At 44.7% G+C, this 24,297-nt stretch overlaps 2 protein-coding genes across 2 annotated transcripts in view; one reads left to right on the forward strand and one right to left on the reverse strand.

Annotated features, from left to right (window-relative positions):
* Positions 1 to 229: 229 nt before the first annotated feature.
* Positions 230 to 9,865, reverse strand: CHCHD7 (coiled-coil-helix-coiled-coil-helix domain containing 7). The gene is made up of 4 exons (XM_007667283.3): positions 9,777 to 9,865; positions 3,396 to 3,471; positions 1,832 to 1,930; positions 230 to 666 (listed from the first exon to the last, which is right to left on the reverse strand). Exons 2-4 carry the CDS (start codon positions 3,447 to 3,449, stop codon positions 562 to 564), a joined length of 258 nt encoding a protein of 85 aa, XP_007665473.1. The 5' UTR covers positions 3,450 to 3,471; positions 9,777 to 9,865; the 3' UTR covers positions 230 to 561.
* A 364-nt stretch (positions 9,866 to 10,229) lies between these two features.
* The window catches only part of PLAG1 (PLAG1 zinc finger), a 46,475-nt gene continuing 32,407 nt past the window's right edge, over positions 10,230 to 24,297 (forward strand). The window contains exon 1 of the mRNA XM_029069189.2: positions 10,230 to 10,421. The gene's annotated coding sequence lies outside the window, so the exon portion shown is untranslated. The remainder of the gene's footprint in view (positions 10,422 to 24,297) is intronic.

The following is a 24,297-nucleotide window of genomic DNA, read 5'->3' on the forward strand; positions in this document are numbered from 1 at the left end:
TACTGAAAAGCTTACTTCAGATGAACATGAATTCCTGACATCCTTCTCAGAACCCATTTGGAATTTAGAGAAGGAGAGATGTACCTGCTTTCCTCTATGGGATGGTTTCACCCAAGTTTGGGTAGGCAAGTTCTGTTGTACTTCAGTATCACCTTGAGAGAAGAAAGTCACTCTTCAAAAAGGGAATATGAGCTGTGGCTATAATCAAAAAAGGCACTAGATATTCTCATTGGCAAATTAAAGTTGGTGAAGTATTTTATTCATTTGCTTTGCTAGATCAAGGTTTGGTCACACGGGGAAGAAAGCCCCTTAATAGAAAAGTTATTAGAGGTAAGAACCGGCTTTCTGAATGTACATGCGTCCTATGCCTATTTTTAAGCCTCTTAGGATGTGTGTTTGAATTCATTTAAACAAAGGTCACGCCAAATAAAAATCAGTGTTTACAGGAACTTGGAAATGAAAATAACTAATAGTTTTAGAATTTGTCTAAGATGTTCACGCAATTCCTCAGTTTAAAAGTCCTCATGTTATACATAGAAACAGTTTAAGTGAAGTCAGTCCTCAATAGGGTCTCTCTCCCATAGCTCTCAACATTTCTTCTCTTTCTGCTGCGGTGGGCAGAGGAGGATGAACTCCGTTTCGTCGTCTTTGTGCCATAACAGAATTCTGGATATTGGTGTATTGACATGGAAGCAAAATGAGAACGGTCAGCAAACACAGTCTTGCACGTCTCTTAATCTACCCTTGTTGATGGAAGTTTTTGACCCTTAGCAGTCATTTTGGTAGACCAAATGATGACAGCTCTAAAGTTCCCCAAAGATACGGTAACCTTTTTTTTGGGGGGGGGAGGGAATCTTAAGTTAAAATTAAAAAAACCCTCAAATCTTAAGACTCCGGATCACTTTAAGTACAATATGAGAGCAAGATTTAACTATGGTAATTTAATCCTGAGTCTTAACTGGACAAGAGCCAGAATCCACTCCCCCATACATACACCCACCAAAAAAGGAGGCTGCTGAATCCACTCAGTCTTTCCTCCGGTGATTGATAACCCAAACAAGACTAAGACACTGGAGAAAACCCTCTCTGCACTCAGGGACCCTGAAATTGGAGGCGTGGGCAGGGGAGGCCTCCATCCACAGCTTGTACATTGTTTAGCAACAGGGGAGAGGCAACTGGGGGTGGGGAGTAGGGACTTATTTATTTTGAGGCCGTAAACGAATGAAGACAGGGCTGATGAAAACAGCGTAAACTGAAATGGGGGAAAAGGTATTCAGCGGAAGTCTCTTAAATCTCCTTCACGGTCATCTCACCAGTGAATAAAATTTTCCTGTGAAGTAAACAAAGTGATCTACAGGGGGTGAGGGGGTTAACCGTTGAAGAGATGATTACAAGTGGGCAGCACGCAGATAGTGGAGACTGGAGAGTTGGGGGTGGGAAGGGGCAAGGGAAGGCATGACCCAACTAAACCCCAGATGACAATTCCACTGTTTCTCCTGGAGCATCCAAGGACCTAAATATAGTACTTAAAGGGAGTGGAATTGCCTGAATAGGTAGAACACTTATCCTGGGCATTTAAGTTTCCCTCCCTCCTCCATGGTTAGGGGGTCATTCGTGCTTGATACCACAAATATAGGACTACTCCAATTCAGAGCAGAAATAAAACCCACATCTACACAGGCTTCCCAGCTACCTGGCTATCTGGGCGAGAAGTGAGGTTGGGACACCTGAAAACAGCACCACCAGCAGCAGGCTGCTGTCTCCCACCTCCCACCCACCCCCCATTACCAGACTAGACGCGGTCTTAAAGCTCCTGCTCGATTCTACTTACCCAAAACCGCTTGCAATTTTTGTACTTCAGAAAGTGGACGACGCACCTGTCCCTGTCATAGTTATGGTCATTCATGCATCTGTTAGAGGCATCCGATTCCTTTAACATGAAAGACAGGCGACACTTAGATGTTCAAAGGGCAACCAGATCCTTCAAAAAGCAAGGGCAGATTTAAACGTGTTACGACAACCTTTATTTCGTTCTGTTTCCGGGATGAAAATAAATCATCTGATTTCCCTCCAAACTGTTCAGTCTTGGCTCCCTAGCTCAGAGGAAAGCAGGGTGATGGGGGAACACAGAAAGTCTCACGAGTACGAAGTCCGAAAGGGCAGTGACTTCATTAAGGCCAACGGAACGCTCCACAGGGACCGCGTCTACCAAACTCGATTGAATCTGTGTTCTTTCCAAGCGCTTAGTACAGCGCTCTGCACATAGTAAGTACCACTGATTGATTCCCCTAGAGGTCCGGATCTGTGGGCCCAGAAGCTGCAGGCCTGGTACCACCAAGCAGACCAAGAACCGATTTAGGGGATTTGCTCCAGGTAGTCTTCCTTATCAGAGGGGAAAGATGGGCAATTTTGCATGAGAAATCGTTATGGGTACACCTCAAAATCCCAGTGACAAACAAGTGTGAATTCAAGGGGAGGCAGCTGACAAATTAAGCTGCCAATTGTCTAAACAGGATGTAGATTTAGCTCATTCTAGGCATCAAAGTGAGACTATGTGGTTAAGGCAGTTATCTAAATCCAACCTTCAACTAGTTAGTAACCACCTACTTTCATAAGTCTAAGAACGCTGATCCTTCCAAAGACAGCCTTGCAGAATTAGAGCGAGACGATTAAAGATTCTTTTAAGTGTACGAAATGAATTTACTGTTTACCGGCCAAGAAACTTTTAACGAACGTACATTGAGAGAATGCAGACAGATGATCTGAGTGATAGAGTTTTCATTGGCATGAGTTTCGGATGACCACATTACTCACGGGTGGCAGAGTCGGGAGTTTAAATGTCCGACCAAACCAATGCCAATAAAAACCCTGTACTACAGCATCACATTTTGTTTATGCCGTACCTTTAAAAAAATCCTTAAAGCTTTAAAAACACCTATTAGCTACGTTACAGCGAGCCCACCGCTGATACAGCAGGAAGCTAGAAAAACCCTTAACTAATGTCGGGGTTTAAGGATCATGCTTTCCAACTTTCCATGGTTAGAAATTCTTAACAAAAACCAACACATTTAAAGTCAAGATTTTATTGATGCTTATGTATGCAAGTATGAATGACATTGACTGATCATAAAGTGGTGGGATGCATAAGGGTAGAAAAATTGCACGGGGGAGTTTTACCAGTCCTGGGAGGTATTCTAGAAAAGTGGGGCAGAGAATAATAAATTGGAGGGCATTTCTCCAAATGGTAGTATTATTCAAAACAGATCGATAGCTATAATATAGAAACTCAGACCACAAGATGAGTGAAAGAAGTATTCTCTCTCATCCCTTCTGAACTCCTCTCATTTGGCATTTGTGCAAGCAGTGTACGGAGTTACTGTAACGAACAATCCTACCGCCAAACAAGGATTTACATCGGGATCTTTAAGTTTCCGTACAACTACAGGCATCCTAGTCGACTTCTTCCTGTAGCTAAAAGACAGAAAAAAACGTTAGTCATTAACTAAAATTTCAACCTGTGGTATTTACGGAGCACTTGCTGTCTGCAGGGCATTGTATTAAGTTGCTTGGGAGGGGAGGATACTAAAAAGTAGGAAGAGGGGACCCCTGTCTACAAGTTTACAGGCTAGAAATTTACATTTAAATGTAAAATGAGTGTAAATTGTCTTCTCAAATCAGTTTACTGGTAAAGAGCAGATTCTTGGTTAATTGTTCTTAGTGATATGACTTTAGATCTAAAAATACTAGGCCAGGGAATTGATTAGTTATGGATGAGAAATGCTACATGAGTTCAAGCAAATTTATTAAAAATGGAGTACGGACACTTAAACCGCAGTGTGTTAAAAGTTGGATAACCCAACACTAATTTGGATTCATGTCAAAGCTTTCCTGGGCCAGGTATCTCTGAGCAAGCGAATGCTACTTTGTATACACGACGGGCTTTATTATTCGCCTTTCAAGAAATGCATCCCTTAGCCATTATCCGTTTTCTCCACACAACTTGTGCTTCACTCAGCAGAAGCGGTAAGATGGTATTATTTTATGTTAAAAAAAAAATACCCCGGGCAATAAAACCTTCCGATCAGTTGCAGAATCAAGCAGAAGCCACAGCACTACTCCAGTTAACTGCAACATCTTCTGCCCCTCTCTAACTCCCACTGTTTGCCAGAGTTTTGTTTTACCGTTTACCGTACCTATAAACTGTAGACATAAGAAATACCAATACTCATCAGTCCTGCTCTGTATTCTCTCAAACGGTATCAGGATGCGTGGATGCGGTGACGACTGCTGCCTTTGACTGTCCCCTCCATTAGGTAAGCACTAAGTCTCTAAGGACCCCATCCTTAAAAGGACACGTTTATCTTTCGATGCTGGATTTGCTTCAGATGTTGAACTAAAATCATCGTCAAAAGTTTAAAAGATAGCAAATGTTCCTCTGAACCAGGGAATCGGCCCATGAGTTTAACATCCTCCAGGAATACTCGTATTTAGGAAAGGCCAGCCGATCTCTGCAAACTGGAGATTCCCGAGGTACCTGCAGGCCATCATCTGGAGTAAGTCTTGCTGGTTTTCTTAACTGGCAATACTCATTTGACTGTGAGCCTGTTATTGGGCAGGGATTGTCTCTATCTGTTGCAGAGCTGTACATTCCAAGCGCTTAGTAAAGTGCTCTGCATATAGTAAGCGCTCAATTAATACTATTGAATGAATTGAATGAACGGTAAATCTAGCACTAAAGGAAACTCAAGTTTGAATGGGTCCCAGCTCTGCCACTTGTCGGCTGTGTGACTGTGGGCGAGTCACTTAACTTCTCTGTGCCTCAGTTCCCTCATCTGTAAAATGGGGATTAAGACTGTGAGCCCCGCGTGGGACAACCCGATTCCCCTGTGTCTACCCCAGCGCTTAGAACAGTGCTCGGCACATAGTAAGCGCTTAACAAATACTAACATTATTATTAGAGCACGGGCCTGGGAGTCAGAAGGTCATGGGTTCTGACCCGGGCTCCACTCCTTCTTTGCTGTGTGACCTTGGGCAAGTCACTTCACTTCTCTGTGCCTCAGTTGGCTCATCTGCAAAATGGGGACCGAGACTGTGAACCCCACATGGGACAGGGACTGTGTCCAACCCCATTTACTTGTTATCCACCTCAGCACCTTAGTACAGTGCCTGGCCCAAGTAAACACTCAACCAATATCACTATTATGTATATGAATCATCACTGCTGTTTAGAAAGTGAAGGAAGGGCACGGAGACTTTGGCATGTTATATAAATGTATTTTAGGGAAATCGTTAGCTCCCTGAAACTTATCCCAGAACCCTGAGATGGTTTACAACCCTTTCTGAAGTTGTTACAGTATCCTGAGACTCATACATGAGAAACGGTGACTGCCAAATAACCCAGTTGCAAAGGATTAGAGCTGGCACTCCAAATCCTATCTGTGGATATTTGTTAGTTATGTTAACACCTCTACACCCTAGGCCTTCACTGGACCTTGTGTGGATCTGGACACATGGATGCCAAGTTTTCTGTGGACAGGTAGCAAAGTTGGGAAGGTGCTAAAATGAACAGCCCTCTCTGGTTTAGTCTGGTGCAGGTTGGATTAGGGATACCCCTACCTGTGGCATCTGTCATCTGAACACCTAGACGACCTGAATTCTAGACCCACATCTGAGCTGTTGGCTTAAGCACGAATCCTAGATTCCCAAGGCTTAGGTTTTGTGTTTTTTTGGGGGGGTGGGGAGAACTGTGGTGTTTGCTAGCAATGTTTTCTTTGCTTTTCGATCACAAGGATCCTGTGGTAAATTAAATCCAGGAGTGTACGCTTGGAGCATCTTGAGAATTTGAATCGGTTACAATACTCTTGTCATCCTTTTGCAGGTGGTGTAGTCTCAATGTTTTGAGATGCTCACAGACCTGCTGCACTAAAAATCATTTGCAAATAGACTTTAGATTTTTAGAGAATCTCATCCTGGGGCTGTGGGGTGGTGGGAGGCGAAGGCTGTGTTTGGGGAGGAGTATTTATGGCAGAGAATGAGCAGAAGCTGAAGATGGCTTGCCACGTTGCTAGAGTGGTCACGACCAAAGACGCTCATTTTTTTGAAGGTGTATCGGTTTAACTTTTCTTAGGTCACCCATGACAGCACGTAACATAGTGCTCTCCATGTCATGTCGTGACATCCTTCACGCATGCAGCTTTATTCGTAACTCTGTAACATTTCCAAGTATTATGAACACTTAGTTTCAGGTCTTCTCAAGTTCGGCCTCTGTAATCTTGTTAACGCGTTAGCATTATGCCAAGACCTTAATTTAGCAAAAGAGAGACACTGTAGGGGGGGTGGGGGGGGGGGAGAAGAGGTGAAGAGCACATATACACACCAGTGTTTGGATTTGAACGTGTTTTATTATCAGGATGTGATCCACTCCTTTGACATGTGTGCTTGACTTTAGTACACTGGTATTAATTGCTGTAATTCTGACTATAAAATCAGAAGTCAGCCTAGAGATTGAAGTCCAAGGGGGGTGGCGTGGGGGGAGAAAGTGAGAAAGAAACCTTGAAAATACCAGGTTTCCTGCCCCCCCCCCAGCCCCCGGGAAGGTTTTTAGCTTGCTCCTCTGTTGGTGAGCAGCCGAGAAAATGGGTGTGAGACCCACGTGAGACACACGCACACTCAGAGACAGAATCTGTGAAGGAGAAAAGACAGGGTGATGCTGGCCCAAACCCGGGCACTGGGCACGGGACCCGGACTTCAGTCCCGCTTTCGGAAGGCGGCCAGAGGGACGACTAAGACAGTCCCTCCCGCCTTACCTTGATGGGAGGGAGGGCGGGGAGAAGGAGGGGTCGTATGTTCGGACAGCAGGGGAAAAGGGAGGGAGGGAGAAGAGGAAGGGCAGGGACGGGCCTTGGTTCATTCATACGAAGCAGCATGGCTCAGTGGAAGGAGCCCGGCCTCACACGGTCTCACTCGCAAGGAGTGGAAGGATTCGTGGGTTCGAATCCCAGCTCTGCCGCTTGGCAGCTGTGTGACTTGGGGCAAGTCACTTGGCTTCTCTGGGCCTCAGTGCACTCCTTGTCAAATGGGGATGAAGACTGAGCCCCACGGGGGGCGACCCGATCACCTTATATCCCCCCAACGCTGAGAAGAGTGCTCGGCACATAGTAAGCGCTTAACCAATACCATCATTCTTATTCATACCAACAGGCGGCCGGGCGGGGGCTGGGTCAGGGCGGCCCCAGCACCCGCACCTCTGGGGACCGGCCCCACTAAGGAGACGATATCGCCCGCTGAAAGACACAGATAATAATAATAATGACGATGGCATGTGTTAAGCGCTTACTATGTGCCAAGCACCGTTCTAAGCACTGGGGTAGATACAAGATCATCAGGTTGTCCCAAGTGGGGCTTCCAGTCTTCATCCCCATTTGACAGAGGAGATCACTGAGGCGCTGAGAAGTGAAGTGACTGGCCCAAAGTCACCCAGCTGACAGGTGGCCGGCGCGGGATTAGAACCCATGACCTCTGACTCCTAAGCCTGGGGTCTCTGCACAGAGGCACGGGCTGCTTCTCTCCCAGATGACAGGAGAACTGAGACAACTGAGAGACACATGGTGGGGTTGGGGGGTGGGGGAAGAGGCGGTCCTGGGGGCTCTCATCAGGGGGTGGGGGGCTGGGCCTCGGGAAGGTCAAAGGGCACAGGTCAGGCGGGTGCAGGGTGGCAGGCGACCCACGGGCGGGAGCCTCAGAGGAGCCCTGTCCTCCACCTCCTGCTGCTCGCTGAAAGCCCTGTTGAGAGCTCACCTCCTCCAGGAGGCCTTCCCAGACTGAGCCCCCCCCTTTCCCTCTGCACTGTGCTCAAATTGTATATATTAATTACCCTATTTTATTTTCTTAATGAGGTGTCCATCCCCTTGATTCTATTTATCGTGATGATGTCTTGTTTTTGTTTTGTTCTCTTTTGCTTTGCCATCTGTCTCCCCCGGTTAGACTGTGAGCCCATCATTGGGCAGGGATGGTCTCTATGTGGTGCCCAAGCGCTTAGTACAGTGCTCTGCACATAGTCAGCGCTCAGTAAATACTACTGAATGAATGAATGTGTTGTATTTTGTTAATGGGGGTGGATATCTCCTTGACTTTATTTATCTTGATGTTGTTTTGTTTTGCTTTCTGCCTCCCCCGTTCGGACCTTGAGCCCATCGCTGGGCCAGGACTGTCTATCTGCTGCCTAACTGTACGTTCCAAGTGCTTAGTCCAGTGCTCTGCACATAGTCAGCGCTCAATAAATACTATTGAATGTGTTGTATTTTGTTAATGAGGTGTATAACTCCTTGATTCTATTTATGTTGATGATGTTGTCTTGTTCTTGTTATGTTTTCTGTCTCCCCCGATTAGCCCGTGAGCCCTTCACTGGGCCGGGGACGGTCTCTTTCTGAGGCCCAACTGTCCATTCCAAGCGCTTAGTCCAGTGCTCTGCACAGAGTCAGCGCTCAATAAATACTACTGAATGAATGTGTTGCATTTTGTTAATGGAGGTGTATATCTCCTTAATTCTATTTATCTTGATGATGATGTTTTGTTTTGCTTTCTGTCTCCCCCGATTAGACCGTGAGCCCGTCACCGGGGCCGGGACGGTCTCTAGCTGGGGCCAAAGAGTACGTTCCAAGCGCTTAGGACAGTGCATTGCACAGAGTCAGTGCTCAATAAATACTATTGAATGAATGGGTTGCATTTTGTTAATTAGGTGTATATCTCCTTAATTCTATTTATCTTGATGATGTTGTTTTGCTGTTTCCCCCGTTTAGACCATGAGCCCCTCATTGGGCCGGGACGGTCTCTAGCTGGGGCCGAAGAGTACGTTCCAAGCGCTTAGGACAGCGCTTTGCACAGAGTCAGCGCTCAATAAATACTATTGATTGAATGGGTTGCATTTTGTTAATGGAAGTGTATATCTCCTTAATTCTATTTATCTTGATGATGTTGTTTTGCTGTTTCCCCCGTTTAGACCATGAGCCCCTCATTGGGCCGGGACGGTCTCTAGCTGGGGCCGAAGAGTACGTTCCAAGCGCTTAGGACAGCGCTTTGCACAGAGTCAGCGCTCAATAAATACTATTGATTGAATGGGTTGCATTTTGTTAATGGAAGTGTATATCTCCTTAATTCTATTTATCTTGATGATGTTGTTTTGTTGTTTCCCCCGTTTAGCCCGTGAGCCCATCATTGGGCCAGGATGGCCTCTAACTGGGGCCGAATAGTACATTCCAAGCGCTTAGTACAGTGCTCTGCACATAACGCTCAATAAATACTACTGAACGGATGAATGTGTTGCATTTTTTAATGGAAGTGTGTATCTCCTTAATTCTATTTATCTTGATGATGATGTTTTGCTTTGCTTTCTGTCTCCCCGGATTAGACCGTGGGCCCGTCCTTGGGCCGGGCCGGTCTCTAACTGGGGCCCAACTGTCCGTTCCAAACGCTTAGTCCAGTGCTGTGCACAGAGTCAGCGCTCAGTAAATACTACTGAATGATTGAATGCGTTGCATTTTGTGAATGGGGGTGGAGAGCTCCTTAGTTTTATTTATTTTGATGATGTTATTTTGCTGTCTCCCCCGTTTAGACCCTGAGCCCGTCATTGGGCCGGGACGGTCCCGAGCTGGGGCCTAATTGTCTGTTCCAAGCACTTAGGACAGTGCTCTGCACAGAGTAAGCGCTCAGTAAATAATAAGGAATGAAAAAGGGAAGGCGAGGGGAGCAGGGAAGAGGGGGGGAAAAAAACAACTCACCTCTCGCCGCCGCCGGTGCAGCGCCCGCTCCGGCTCCCGCTTCCAACACGTCAATGGCTCCCGCAGCGGCGCCTTATATAGCGCGCAACCCACCCTGCTGCCCGCCCCCCCCCGCTCCTCTCCACCAATGGCCCGCCTCCCCCGCTTGATTGACAGCCAGGCCGACGACTCCGCGGGCCCGGCCGGGGCTCGGCCCCGCCCCCTGGGCGTCGGGAGGGAAGCCTGACCGAGGCGGCGGGGAGGGGGGAGCGCGCGCGCGTGTCTCTGTGGGCGCGCGTGCGTGTATATATATGTGGGGGGGAGGAGCCCGTCCTCCCCGGATGATTGGCGGCCGCGGGGACCAATGGGAGGCCGCGCGCCGGGGCCTCCGTCCAATGGGAGGGCCCGGCGGCGGGGATGGGGGCGGGACGGGGGGGAGGAGGAGGCGGTGGGCGCGACGGCGGCGGCTGTGGCGGCGGCTGTGGCGGCGGCAAGTTGGGCTGCAGGGGCAGCGCATACACTACAATGGCTGCTGGAAAGAGGCGAAAGGAAACAATTTCCAGGCCCGCCGCGTCCAGCCCGAAATCCGAGAAAAAAAACAGGAGAAATTCGGCGGGCGGCGGAAAGGCGGCGGACGGGCCGGAGGGAGGATGTTGAAGCCCCGCGGTGAGTTCTGCCGGGGGCGGCCGGGGCGGCAGGACCAGCCGTTGGGGGGGGAGGGGAGGGGAGGGGACGGGAGGGGACGGGAGGGGGGGGCGGGGGGGGAGGCTCGGGCTTCTTTAAATTATGGGACCGGCCCCGGGGGCCGCACCACGACGACGAGGAGGAGGACGGAAAAAAGAAAAATTGAAAACGGGGGGCTCCTCGCCGCCCCTCCTCGGGACCCCGCCGAAGAGGGGGACCCCGACGGAAGGGGGGTGGGGGGCGAAAAACAAATTCAGAAAAGAAAAGGAAAAAAAAAATCATTGCCAAAGCGTAGGGCACAGCCCCAGCCCCGCACCTCCCGGGGACCGAAAGGTGAAGGCGGTGGGAAAAAATAAAGAAGACACACAGTCCCAGACGGAGAAACTTTTTTTATTTCTCCCCCCCCCCCTCCCCTTTGGGTTTGGAAAGTTTGAAAAGTTTCTCTTTTTTTTTTTTTGCTCTTTTCCCTCCCTCCCTCTGGTGCTGCGAATATTGTGACAGCGGCGAGAGCGGAAGACATTAGAGCCCCGGGGAGGAGGAAAAAAAAAATCAGAGAAAAATTAATATAAATTCAGGGTTGGGAGGAAAAGGTCCGGATTTTTCCCCAAAACGTCCCCCCGGGGGTCCCCTTCCCGGGGGGCCCGTTGGGGAGCGGCGGGGTCCCCGATTTGGGGGGCTCCCGGAGGAACTCGGACCCCTTTGCGGCGGAGACTTTTTCTTTTCGGGGCAACGATTTGGGGTGGGTTTTGGGGGGTGGGTTTTGGGGGTGGTTTTTCCCTCCCGCTCAGGTGGGAGAGGCGGACTTGGGGAGCCCGAGTCGGGGGGAGGTGGGCGACCCCCCCTGGAAGGGAGGCTGCTTTTGGGGGGGCCGTGGGGGGAGGGGGGTGTTAAATGAAAGCAGCAGATCTGCAGAGAGCAGGGACAGCTTGTTGTCAGTATCATAAACAACCAAAATGGAGGGAGAACTCAGGCATATAACCCAATAAAAAATTCTAAAAAATCACCAAAAATACCCACAGCCTCGGGACGGCCCCCCTTTTCTCCCCCGAGGTGCAAGTAGCAAAGGCCCAGTCCTGCCCCCCCCCCTCGCCTCGGGTCCTTTTGGACTTGGTGGGGACCGGGGGGGGGGGGGGTTTGACATTTATTTCCTTTTTTCGAAAACTTTCGAAGGGCAAAAGGCTTTTAGAACTCGCAACCGACAATGAGAAAAGGCGAAAATACGACGGGAGGGGGGTGCCGGTGCAGAAACGGCTCGACTTATTGCTAATGCGGAGCCGGCCGAGATAAGATAAATGTTGCAATTGCTGTTTTACAACTACCTTTTAATGATCTCTGCGTGGAGTTTTTGGGGGGGGGGCTGTTGTTTTTTTGGGGGGGTCGGGGAGGGGGGAAAAAAAAAAGATGCCTTTGCCATGACACCGTCTTAATACAGTTAATGTGGGTGAATCAGAGAAGAAACCTTTCCGGCTATAAATTGTATTTTCGTTGCCTTTACATTTCAGGTTTTTGTTAGAGGCTCCGTCCTTTATTGAAACGGAACTTTATGGGAGTCCCAGGGTAGAGATGATATCGCAGAGAGGGAGTGCAGGCTGAGAGCAGCTCCTGGGGGAGGGTTGGGGGGGCTTGGGGGGGCCTCTCCCCTCCCGGCCCGTTTGTTTCACCTGTTCGCCGTCAAGGCAGACAATCATCGGAGGTTTTTCTTCCTCCGTCGGTGGCTAGAAAGGATGATGTGTCTTGCATCACATTGAAGTTAATGCGAAAGTGCTGCTGATGTTGGTTCCACGTGGGATCCAGGGACAGAGCAGGGGCATTTTAAAGAGACAGCTTCTTTTTTCTGGGGGTTTGCCTCACCTTTTGCAGAAAATCTCCGACTCGGGACCAAGAGCCCCAGGGCTTGGAGTGGGGGGCCGGAGGGAAGCCTTTCCCAAGTCCCTGTCCCATGTCCGGTCGACTTTGGGAAGGATGGAGAGAGAGAGAGAGGAAGAGTGGAGCTGCAGCAGAGGAATAAGTGTTAGCATTGGTTCAGACTCAACTGTTCCTTTTGTATGGCAAGCCCACTCCTCTTCCCTCCCCTTTCAACCACCCCCCTCCCACCCCCAGAACTTGGGGTGTGAAAAGGCTCTGCTTTGGAAACTGATGTGGGAAAGGATTGGAAGTGGTTGAAGGTGTTTGGTGTAAGTGGATGTAACATTTGGGGGGGGGGGGGTGAGGACCAGTTCTGAATTTCACGCATGGAGATCAGAGGGCTGGATTGGGGGAATAATGTGGATTTTGCTGCCATTTTGTAAAAGCTTTTAAACGCATCACATGCATTAAGGGGTTAAGGGATATCAAGGACTTCTGGAATATGTTTGTTCAAAACTGCAAACGGCGTTTTGGGAGGGGGGACTTTCCCTATCTTCTTTTCAAAGTTATTCTGCTTAAGTGGCTGCAGTCTAAAGAGCATTGAGCTTTAAAATCCAAAGGACACCCCCAGATCTTCTTTCGAGTTTCTCAGTATTACCTGGTAAATGTTGAGGCGTAGCAAGAACTAGCCCATCCTCTAGTATCTGCTCCCTACCTGTTGTAGTTTTCAGGAAAAGCTACAAACCTTCAGGGTATCCCAAGTGTTGACAGTAATCTGTTAACGAAAGAAAGGGGTCAATCTTTAATAGCAGAGAAGTACACTGAGGTTTCTCCAGGTGTATTTGTTCCTTGGGGAAAAACTTATTTTTCCTTTGGTTTGTAGTGCTAAATGAAAGTAAATTCAACAGGAGTGTTCTACTTTCGTAGATAAGAGGACAGCTTGGTTTTAGGCTTTCTGTGTAAATCACATTTTCTGGTGTACAAATAAATGTTCATTTTAGCAGTCTGTTGAGTGCTTTACATTGTTCACTGCCTAGCTGCCTTTCTCTGTAAATCTGACAAAAACACTGTCAGAGTGGAGTAGTAGTGAGTTAGAATGATCTTGTGGTTTCTGATTTTTGGAAGAAATCTCACATGGTTTTCTAGTGATTCATTAAAAAAAAAAAAAAAAAAAGGAAATCACACCACCCATTCTTAAACTAGAAATAAAAGCTAATTAAGAAAGGAATAAATCTACAAATACGAAGAAGTGAAGCTGTATTTACCAGATCCTGCCCTTTTGTTTGAGAGGTCTAAGAATGCCACAAGTGTTTATACGCAAGTGTCTCCCGCTTCCTATATCTTTTCTTGTGTGCAGGTCAAAAGTTGCATTGACTTTTGATAGGTAATAATGTCATATGTTTTTGAGAAATGAGATGAGAGTTCTTGTATTAAAGTGATGTGCTAATGAACCAGGTGCCAGGATTAAGAAATCAGATTTCTTTAAGGAGAACCTTTGGATGTAGTCTGTTTACGAGTGCAGAACACTTTCTCTTGCACAGAAGTTAGGTCACTGCATTATTCGTATCATTTTGGATAGTTGGAGTTGTCATGAGTGTTGGTCCTTCCTTATCAAGTGTTAGTAGTGTTTTTTGTCTGAGTGGTATGAGATCTTCAGGGTGGTTTTATTTTGTACGACTTATTCCTTGTCTGAAGTGCAAAAATGCACCCAGTGTGTACAGCTATGGAATCAGTAAATCTTGAGGGAATTTTCTTCTGATAAAGCACAACCACAGTCTCTCATCTGAATCGGTTGGTCTTCATTAAGCTTTTTTTGAAATATTAGAAATATTACCTGCTGGCCATCCTTTTAAGGGGATACTGTACCGAGTAGGCAGCCCCAGAATTTTTCTTCTAGTGTATGGAGACAAAACACTTGATTTTATTTTATTTTTTACGAGTTAAGGATGAAGAGGCTTCTACAGGTTCAGCACTCATTTTCAAGTATGACTATTTCTTATCCCACGAATAATACAATTAAGAGGAACTCTGAAAAACTAATTCATCATAAAAATTGAGAAGTCAAACATTTCAGAACTGATAATGTCAGATTTCTCTTTTGCATAAGAACAGAGTATTTTAACTTTAGTCAGATTTCCTCCAGGCGAGACACAAAATTAATATACTGTTTAACTAAAACGAGTATTCAATATAATTGAAAGAATTTAAAGATCATCAGTATGGAAATAGAAGTGTCTTGAATTTCTTTTGAATTTGTTCACTAACAAGCAGACGTTTTGGTTCGTACATTTGCTGGAGAAATGGAGCTTCCTTTTTAAGGATTCAATATTAGTGGATTGAATGAAAATAAACTAAATTGAATTAAAATGAGATTTTTAAAGCCAGCAAATAGTTTGCCCTAGAAGGTCTGTTTAAAAGTTACGTATCCCCCTGTCGATGCACTTGTGTTGGTAACCTACTTGGAATGCCTAATATCTTTGATTTAGATTCATTTTTATACAGTGTAATGAAGATATTTAAAAATGAGCAGGTTAACAAAGTGCATGGTTGTGTTGGTTGCCTTTTCCTTCAGGATATGCTTTTTTTTTTTTTTTTTAATATTTGGCTTCTATGTGGGTTGTCTCTGGTGTACCTCAAACTAGCCTGTTTCTTCAGTACTGATTTTAGATTCGTAAGTTAAATTTGAGTAAAGGAAGACTTAAGAGAAATCTTGAACAAATGAATTTGTTCATTAAAGCCTGAGAGGGGACCAAGTTAAATGCATCAGAGCTGTGTACCATCCCTTGAAATTTTTTTTGTCTAGAGAAACCATTCTGTTTGCTGTTTTTTTTTTTTTAATGTTTTGGACTCCTTTGCCAGGTTGTTTTATCAGCTTATATTCAGAACTGGGAAAAAATCAACATTAAATGCCTTGATTTTTAATAGATGCTTATATTAGAGTGTGATCGTGTATTTAACCAATTACTAAATCTTTAGTTAGCTCTGAAAGTGTTATTTGCCAATAAGTTAAATATGAAAGTGAGGTAACATTTTGGAGGCATCATATGTAAAGTCCCGTTTCTGCATTCCTGTTGTGAGACTTCATGAAAAAGAATTTGTATTTTTTTGCATTTAAGCTTCTGTATAGCATAAACTTTCAGGTCCTTGATGTAAATTGAGCAAACATGAATGTATTGACATTTTTCACTTACAGTGTTAGGTTATCTTCCAGTATGTGTTTCAAAATTAAATTTCCCATTAAATTGAATTCTTGAATTGAATTTGAAAAATGTAGTGGGTAAATCTAATTTTGAAAACTTGGGACGTTTTTGTTTCATTGTGAGGTTTGGGTCGAGAGAAACACACACGTATGAAACTGAACTAGTGGAATTTGTTAGAACCGTTTAAAAAATTTTACTTCTAGATATCTTGGCCTGCTGCCCAGCATTTCTACCTACAACGTACACCTGTCACTGCCTCATCCTGTTGGGGGTACTATGGGCAGGAATGCAATGGTATGGAACAGCAGGGATACTCTGGAATTTATTTCTTGTGGGTGATCCTTTAATTTTGTCAGGAGATGATGCTGCATCTCAGGTGGGATAAATTTTGCTCTATTATGAAACACTGAAGGTGGTATGTGCTGTTCCCAGAGATGGAGCTCTTTAGAGAATACATTAAAATTGTTAAGGTGGAAATAGTCCCTGGATCGATAGCGTGTAAACACAGTTACTGCAGAATCATGGTATTAAAATCACCACAGTGTGTAAGTGGCGAATTTGAGATGACTACCTAAGAAATGTGTAAGGGTTACTTGTACGCTGAGTGGGATTGTGGAGGTGTGCCCTAAGTTAATAGGACACTTAATTTGGTTTGACCTGATTGCCCTATATCTTTTATAACTTTCTCTAGTACAGTCTATTCTCCATCTGGAAATATGTGTATTTCTAAAAATGTGAGGGAGTGAGAAAACAAACTAAGCCACAGTCTTTAATAGTGAAAAATACAAAGACCTGGGAAGTGATTGCTAGAGTGTACAGTGACGAAAAAAGCCCCAAACCCCAAAATTCCAGTATCGACACTGGAAAAAATTAGGGGATATTTTGGGATGGATAGCAAAAAGAATTGCTAAGAGGGAGTCTGCTTAAGAAGTAAGGGGAAGAATAATTGAAAAGAGGTAAATTGAAGTGGAGTGGTCTGCTTTTTAGACTGGACCATTTTCAGAGAACATTCTTTAAGAGTCTGGTAAGTGAGGTCCCAAATCATTAGGACTACCGTGAGTGCTAGTGTGAAATGTAGAAACGTACTTTTGATCTTTTTTTAAAAGATCATTTTAAGATTGCCTCGAAAATATGCATCTGAGGAAAGAGACCGATGGATCATTGAAGCTTTACTGCTTTCAACGTAAGACAGCACGAAGAGTTAGTAACGTAGCTTGTTGGTCATTGTAGTCATAGGTCACCTAAAAGGCTGGACAAATTGTAGACGAGATCTGTAGAGAAAAGGGCTTTTCTTCTAAACTTTCATTTGTTCGGTGGCTGTCTGGGACATCTTTAATCTTTTCCAACAGACCTGGTGAGATTTTGAAGGTTGATTTTTCCACACACAAAATGAGTAGTGGCTTTTTGTTCCCCAGGATTTTGATATGTAGCATGTATGTCCGTGACTGTGCTGCTGATTAAATTATTCCCACATGTTAATGAGATATTTTTGTCAGTGAAAGAGGATTACATTTTACCAGTGATTCTTTTAGTACTAGACATTTTGGGCGGTGAAGAGTAGAGAGATATCCTTTTTAAGGAACTGGGACTCTGAATACTGATGTCAGTCAAAATTAAATCTGTTAACTTCGTTCTGAAATTAGGTTTTGGAGGAAATGATTATCTTAGCCATTTAATTTGATAAATACTTTTGCATTCTTTGGAAAGTTGTGCAGATGCTGCCTATTTTTAATACTATTTCTAACGGCCCAATTTTCATAGGTGTGTCTATGTAGAAATTTTAATTCTCAAGTCAAGACGTCTTTTGGATTAAAGAATGTCCTAGGAACTTTATACACGTAGTCACATTGTAAGAAAAATACCAGCAATTGATGGACACTGTTTATCAGGTATTTATCAAAGGCATTTTAGCCCATTCCCCTCTATTGGAAGAAAACTAAATGTGAAGCTAAAGAAAATTTTTGTTGTTGAAAAACTTTGGAATTTCGCCACCGTGGCTGAAAGCCAGGTAGAGATACTCACTATAGCTGATTTTACTCACTGGAAGAGGTTGTTCTAATGCAGACCTAATTGGTTTTACCCAGACACTTTCAGGAAACTGTGAACCTTGCAGCGTTAAAGAACAACTCAGACCTGGCTGCTTGCAATGGGCATTGGTTTAAATTCATTCTGTTGGAATTTTTCGTGACCTGATGAGTTCCTTCAGTGACTTCATACTGAGCTCTCGTATAGATTAAACCACTTCTAAGCATACCCTTTCCTAAAGGTAGGGCTGCTGAGTTACTTTAGAAAAATTTCAGGCGAGAAAATGTTTCCAGAAATAAGATGCTTTCCTGTAATGTTTTGAAGCATGAAAAGGGGGATAATTCCTCATCTCCCGTTGCAAATAGTTAAGCATTTCTAAGCCATGAAAACCGTTCTAAACTTGGGGACAACGAGTGGGTTGTCAGTTTAGAAACTTAGTTGGTTAAACAACGTAGACCTTTGGCCCACCTCTCTTAAGGAAAGCCACAAATGAAAATTATAAGCGTGCTATGATTTTGAGAGGGCCTCCAAGCTTATCTTTAAAAAGTTCACAAGTTATTCCCCAAGGTAAAATGTTTTAACTTGGGCGCAAAGGGTTTTGACATTAATACTGTAAGGGATGCACTCCAAATGTTAAATAAGGACTCAACGTAAAACCGCCCAGGAGGTTCAATGAGTTTTATTGTTAGTATTCACAGATTAAAATTAGATTATAAAATGGTAAAAGGCAAATTTATTGCACCGGCATGATGGGAGCTGTCCCAGCAGTTCTAAGTTGGAAAGGAATAAAAAGAAGCATCTGAGAGAAGGAGCTTGCCAGTCCATAGTGCTGGAGCCCCCCTCCTGCTAAGGCTGTTTGCTGCAGAGCAAATTCACTGCCATCTCTCGAGTGGGGCAGGATATTCGCTTCAACCCTGGACCCACATTTGTTTAGGTTTAAAGGGCTTTCTCTAGATGCCTCTTGCAGGTCAGATTGAATTCACTTTGGTCGACTGACTCATTTACTTTTAAGAAAATAGTCATTAACAGACTCTTTTTCCGGAGAGTTAGCCATCAAAGAGGGACTGAATGGGCTAGTACATTGTATCCACTGGGAGCACAGTGAAAATAGTTTAAAAAAAAAAAAAGAGAATGATTAATCAATAGACTTTGAATTCTTCAACTGGGAAATCTGGTGGTTCAAGATGTTCCCCCTCCCAAATGGATTTTTCTTTGAGGTTGTTCACATGGGCCACCTGTACATTTTCTGTTCACGTGGAAAAGTGAAGAACGAATGCTTAAAGCTATGATTTTTGCAGGAGTTTCAAAGCTTCTGAGATTTGTTAGCCGATCAGACTGTTTATCCCATCTCATAAATTAGCTTGAAGTTTGAGATGCAGCCAGATTAATCCAGCATAGAGGTGACAAGCGGATGGGGACTTCTTTGAGTTATGAATTGATGGGCAATATTCCGTGTTCAGCAGGTTACATGTACTTTAAGCGTCACTATGCATTCGAGGACAGGGACCGTGATATTACCTCGATTTGGCTCTGGCCCCTCAACACTTGAGTACAGAGCCTTTCACGAACTAACAGAACTATTGTTGTTTTGAGGGTAGTCGGCTGTAGAGGTCGAGCATAAAGGAAACACTGTCGTGTATCTCTGAGAACCAGAGTAGTTATTTAAATGATGAGGGATTGGTTGAAAAACAGTGAGTTTAAAAAAAATAACCGTGCTTCTTTGGACCCAAAATAACTCCCTTAGGCAGCCGGGTACAAGAGGTTAGTGCCTTGTGAGTTTTAATCAAAATGTTGATGTAAAAAAACTAAGAGTTTGGTTTATCTGAATAATGACAGTGTAATTATTGGCGGCAGGTAAGCACCTGTTGAAGTATTTGCATTTAATCACATTCAGTTCCCTTCCTTTCCCGGTCAAGCAGGTGTAGGTGAAGGAAGGCAGGGCTTAGTTCATTCGTGAATCAGTCCTAAAAGATGCTAATTAGATATCCAGCTACTTTTGTTGCAAAAAAAAAAAAAAGAAAGAAAGAAAAAAGGTGTGTTAGGACAGACCTGCAATTAGAGCACTTGCAGAAAGTGACTCACCAAAGTCCTGCCGAAACCCAGGACTCTGCCCGAATTTAAAGGAACGGTTGAATTGGCCACAAATATCTGTGCTCCTGAAAAGTTTTTACATCTTCACAGATTTGTCCATTTTCATGCTGTAATTTGTGTCATTCCAAGCATTTTGGCTGCGCTTGCCTGTGGTTGTTCTACTCTGTGCTGCCACCCTGTGTATGGCAATGCTTCTCCAGGCTGCTCGAGTCCCTTTTCAGCACTCCCAAGACTCTGGTGTTCAACCTTCCTCCTTTCCCTAACTGCTGCCTGAAAGGAAATGAACATATTTTACAACGATCTGAAAAGATACGAAGGTCTTCCCCAGTTTTGACTTGTGAAGGCCGTGCCTAAATCTAGACGAGAAACAGTTGCAGCAGTTAAAACGGAGCTGGACATCAAGAAAATAAGCATTTTTCAGCTCTCTCTTTCACTAAATTCAGATTTTACTTGAACTCCCCCCAAATTCAATTTTGAAGTCGATTTAGTGAAGAGGTCAGAAAAGTATGCATACTCTCTGAGGGCAGCGAAGGGTTTTAGGGTCTTGATTTTTTTTTTTTTCCTGAAGTTTAGTTGATCTCTGTGTTATTTCTAGTAAAGGCTGGTTTTTTGTTTACAAGAGCTTCTGGATTCGCTCCCCTCTGATTAGTGTCCTATTAAAAAAATTCCAAGCTGGTTATTGAATCATAATTTTGTCATGATTCAAAAATGTTTTTGAAGAAGGAGAGTGGTGCGCTTCATAAGCATCCTGTGACTGGCTACCTGTCTCAGTAAGTGAAGATTTTGAATTTGGGAATGTCACTCCATATTTGTGACCTGCTATTGTAAACTTGGGGTAGTAGTCACCGTAACAAATAGTGGCAAAATACTGATGATTCTGAATCAGTTTGTTAGCCCACTACGGGACCTCACCAGAAGTCTAGAGGTGGTGGTGGTGGAGGCAGAGAAACAGAGGGTTTGGAGAGTTGTGGGAAGCCCATCTCAACCGACCACTCTCTGATTCCCCCTGGCTAGGGCTCTCTCTCTCTCTCTCTCTCTCTTTCTCTCTCTCTGCGTCTCTTCCCTGCTACTCCTCCCACAAAACTCTGGACTTCTCTGCCAGGCAGAGCGACAGGTGTTCATTAGGCACCAACTCTAGATGCATAGGCAGGAATTTCTGAAAACCCAAATCCTGCTAGTCACCATTAGTAAAGATTTGTATTGCATACCAAGATTTAATGTCCAAGTAAAATCTTAGTTACGAAAGAAGTGTCGAACACATCAGATGCGTTGAACTAAACAAGGCTTTTAAAGGATGGGGTTGAAAAATGGATAATAAAATAAAGATGGAACCTTCTCCCTAGGTAGACACACCTTGGCCTGATATACTTCTGCCACTCTAAAAGTTTGGGGTGCAATTCTTCCAGAGCCTAAAGTTACTCCTCGGTGGTGAGTTGGTACTTTGGGAGCAGCAGAAACTCTTTCAGACCTCTGGCGGACCATTCACTTGGACAGTCCCTAGACCTTAAAAGGGTTACTGCCACGTTCCTACGAACGAGTAACTTTCAGCAGTGAGTGACTCGAGCTCAACCCTAGTTCTTTATCTCCGAAGGTATGAGAGCGCCCAAGAAATTTCTACGATTTAGTAGAAATTTAACTACCGACAACTAGATCGCCGTCCTAAGTTTAGAGTCATTGACCTCCAAGAAGCACCAGATTGGGTAAGGAATGGTGATTCAGTACTTAGTACCGTATTTTTCTGTCTGAGTCAGTATTGAAGTATTATAAAATTGAACATTTATATGCCACTTCATGTTTGTCCTGTACTTTGCCATATTTTATTAGCTGTTCCTCACAGTAATCCTGTGAGGAAGTTTTACAGTCTCGTCTGTAAACCTCTTTACAGATGAAGGAATGAGACAGACTGAGGGGGTGGAGAGGAGTCGTGTCTGTGGTCACAGTGAATTGAGTGGCTGGACGAAGAACTCCAAGCCCCAAATTCTACTCCGTGGCTTAGTCTGCAGAACGACATTGCTTTTATTACTCGTGTTCAGGGGACCTGGTGTGGATTCCTCCTTTAAATGAGACTGACGTGTAGCCGGTTGAGAAGCAACCTGATGTAGTGGCTAGAACACAGGCCTGGGAGTCAGAAAGAAGGTCACGAGTTCTAATCCTGGCTCCGCCACTTATCTGATGGGTGCGTGCGACTCTAGGCGAGTCACTTCACTTCCTCACTTACCTCATCTGTAAAATGGGGATTGAGACTGTGAAGCCCCATGTGGGACAGGGACTGTGTCCCAGCTGATTTGCTTTCATCTATCCCAGTGCTTTGTACAGTGACTGGCACATAGTAAGCGCTTAACAAATACCATCGTCGTTTTTATTATTAGTCACATTGGGTAAAATGTAGGAAGGTATCTCTCTCCCCTCCCCTTTGCCATCCTTCTTCCCAGGATAAACCCCTTGACGTCAGCACAATCAAACAGCTGCCACAGTCAGGGGTACCATCTCTCAGTTATAAAGTATTTCCAGAAATGCAGGAGGCATTAGCTGAAGATGTAATGCAGCAGATTCCAATTTAGATTTCTTTTCTTTGTTTCAGTTGTTGAATAATAATAATAGTACTAATAATGGTATTTGTGAAGCCACTTAAAATATTTAAGCACCGGAATAGGTACAGAATGGTCAAATTGCTCCCACTTTCTGTCTTACGTGGGGCTCGCAATTAAAGAGAGGGAGAGATGATATCTTATCCCATTTTACAGTTGAGGACACTGAGACCCAGAGAGGGTAAGTGACTTGCCTGAGGTCAGTAGCTGAATTGGGATTAGAAACCCGGGACACCCGAATCTCAGTCTCTTTCCACACTGCCTCTCATTCATCCTGTTCAATACCTTTCTTTGAAACCTGGTCCTGCTGAGCAACAGGTGTCCTTTCACTCCCAGTTCATTACTGTGGTTTTTATGCCAAGTACCCTCCTGTTATATCTCCCCTCCCCCATTGATCAATCCCTTTTCCAGTATTTCCTTTGTCAGCCCCAACATTACCATCACCGGTATTTATTGACCACCTCCCGTGTACAGAGCACTGGACTAGACACTTCTGAGCTGACAGTATAAGTAGACAAAGTCTCTGCCCTTGAGGAGTTTACAGTCTGTCACAGCTGCCGATGTTGGAAAGCAGGCATCCCCTCCCTGTAACCTTTAGAATGTAAACATAGCTATTCTCCCTTTTCTTCTCCTTCCCTCCAGTCCTCTCAGGGGGAAAAAAAAAATAAAACCCTTGAGATCCACATAATTACGTAGCGGCCACAATCAACTGTAATCTGGGCGATCCAGCGCCAAACTGTGTTGTGGACATACTTTTCCTGCATTCTGTCAGAGATGACCCCGCCGATGGACAGTTCTTTCAGAACAGTCCTCCTTTCCTGGAAACCCTTTCCTAGTAGTTTACCTTTCTCAGAACATCCTTTTTAGGACACTACTCCCGGAACCTCCTTCAGTTTATCCGCCTCACTCCTTTCTCTCTAGGAGGGCAGACTCTTCCCCTGACCACTGCCTAATAAACTACCCTTCGGTTGCCTCCATGGGCCGCCTTTACTCAGGTTCGAAGGCAGTTGAGCAAGTCATCTATTAAACAGGTGACTACTGTTCACAAATTAGCTTGGAGCATATAATAAACGGAGGATGCTTTCTGTTCCTCTCTTTTCTTTAGGTTTTACATTGCATGCATCAATCCATCAATCAATGGTATTCCTCCCCCCAACTCTCTGCTCTTCCCCCTTCCCCTCCCCTCAGCACTGTGCTCATTTGTATATATTATTTATTATCCTATTTACTTTAACGAGGTGTATAGGTCTTTGATTCTATTTATCTTGATGATGTTGTCTTGTTTTGTTCTGTTTTGCCTTGCTGTCCGTCTCCCCTGTTTAGACTGTGAGCCCTTTATTGGGCCGGGATGGTCTCTATCTGTTGCCGAATTGTACATTCCAAGCGCTTAGTACAGTGCTCTGCACATAGTTAACGCTCAATAAATACTACTGAATGAATGGTATTTATTGAGTGCTTACTGTGTGCAGAGCACCATTCCGAGTGCTTGGGAGAGTACCGTACGAGTCGGTACACACGTTCCCTACCCAAAGTGAACATACAGTCCAAAGCGCCCTGCTATCCTGAGGTAAATTCTGTAAAATCTTCCCTCAACTAATCATAAACATTTCCCTCCTTTCTGAGTAAATCTTTCATTAATAGGAAAAGGTCACCAGGCCTTTGCTTCTCTTTCCCACCCCCAACTCCTGCCTCCTGTCATTCTTGAAATTTTCTAACCACCGCTTCAGGTTTGAGAAGCGGAAGGGAGAAGCATAGAAATGTGTCTATATGTGTGTGTGGCAGAGGGAACAGATAAAGAATTTAAATCATGCAGGCCTGAAAGATGAAGGGACAGGTGAATTGTTGGGCTAGGTAATATCTGCTGAAGAATTGCGGTCGGGACATTAGTGGAAAGAATAAAGGGGACAAGGAAAGGGAGGAAGGAAGAAATAAAGAAGTTTCTTTTTGGCTTTGCACAGCAAATGTAGTTTCTTGGGTTTGTTTTTGTTCTTCCCCCTCCAGGCTTGGAAAAAAGGGTGTGTGTCATGGGATGGCTTCTTCTGGTTTAAGCATAGGCAGTATATGGTAATCCTATTTAGGCAGCCATAATTTAATTAATCCTGCATGTGT

Source organism: Ornithorhynchus anatinus, chromosome 7 (genome assembly GCF_004115215.2).
Source record: "Ornithorhynchus anatinus isolate Pmale09 chromosome 7, mOrnAna1.pri.v4, whole genome shotgun sequence".
In the NCBI taxonomy this organism is placed as follows: Eukaryota; Metazoa; Chordata; class Mammalia; order Monotremata; family Ornithorhynchidae; genus Ornithorhynchus; species Ornithorhynchus anatinus.

Excerpts from the sequence above, each read along its gene's own strand:
- CHCHD7 (XM_007667283.3), bottom strand. The coding sequence starts at position 3,449 with ATGCCTGTAGTTGTACGGAAACTTAAAGATCCCGATGTAAATCCTTGT. Across the intron at positions 1,931-3,395 it reads ATGTAAATCCTTGTTTGGCG|GAATCGGATGCCTCTAACAG; the intron begins GTAGGATTGTTC and ends TTCATGTTAAAG. Across the intron at positions 667-1,831 it reads AAAATTGCAAGCGGTTTTGG|AATTCTGTTATGGCACAAAG; the intron begins GTAAGTAGAATC and ends ACCAATATCCAG.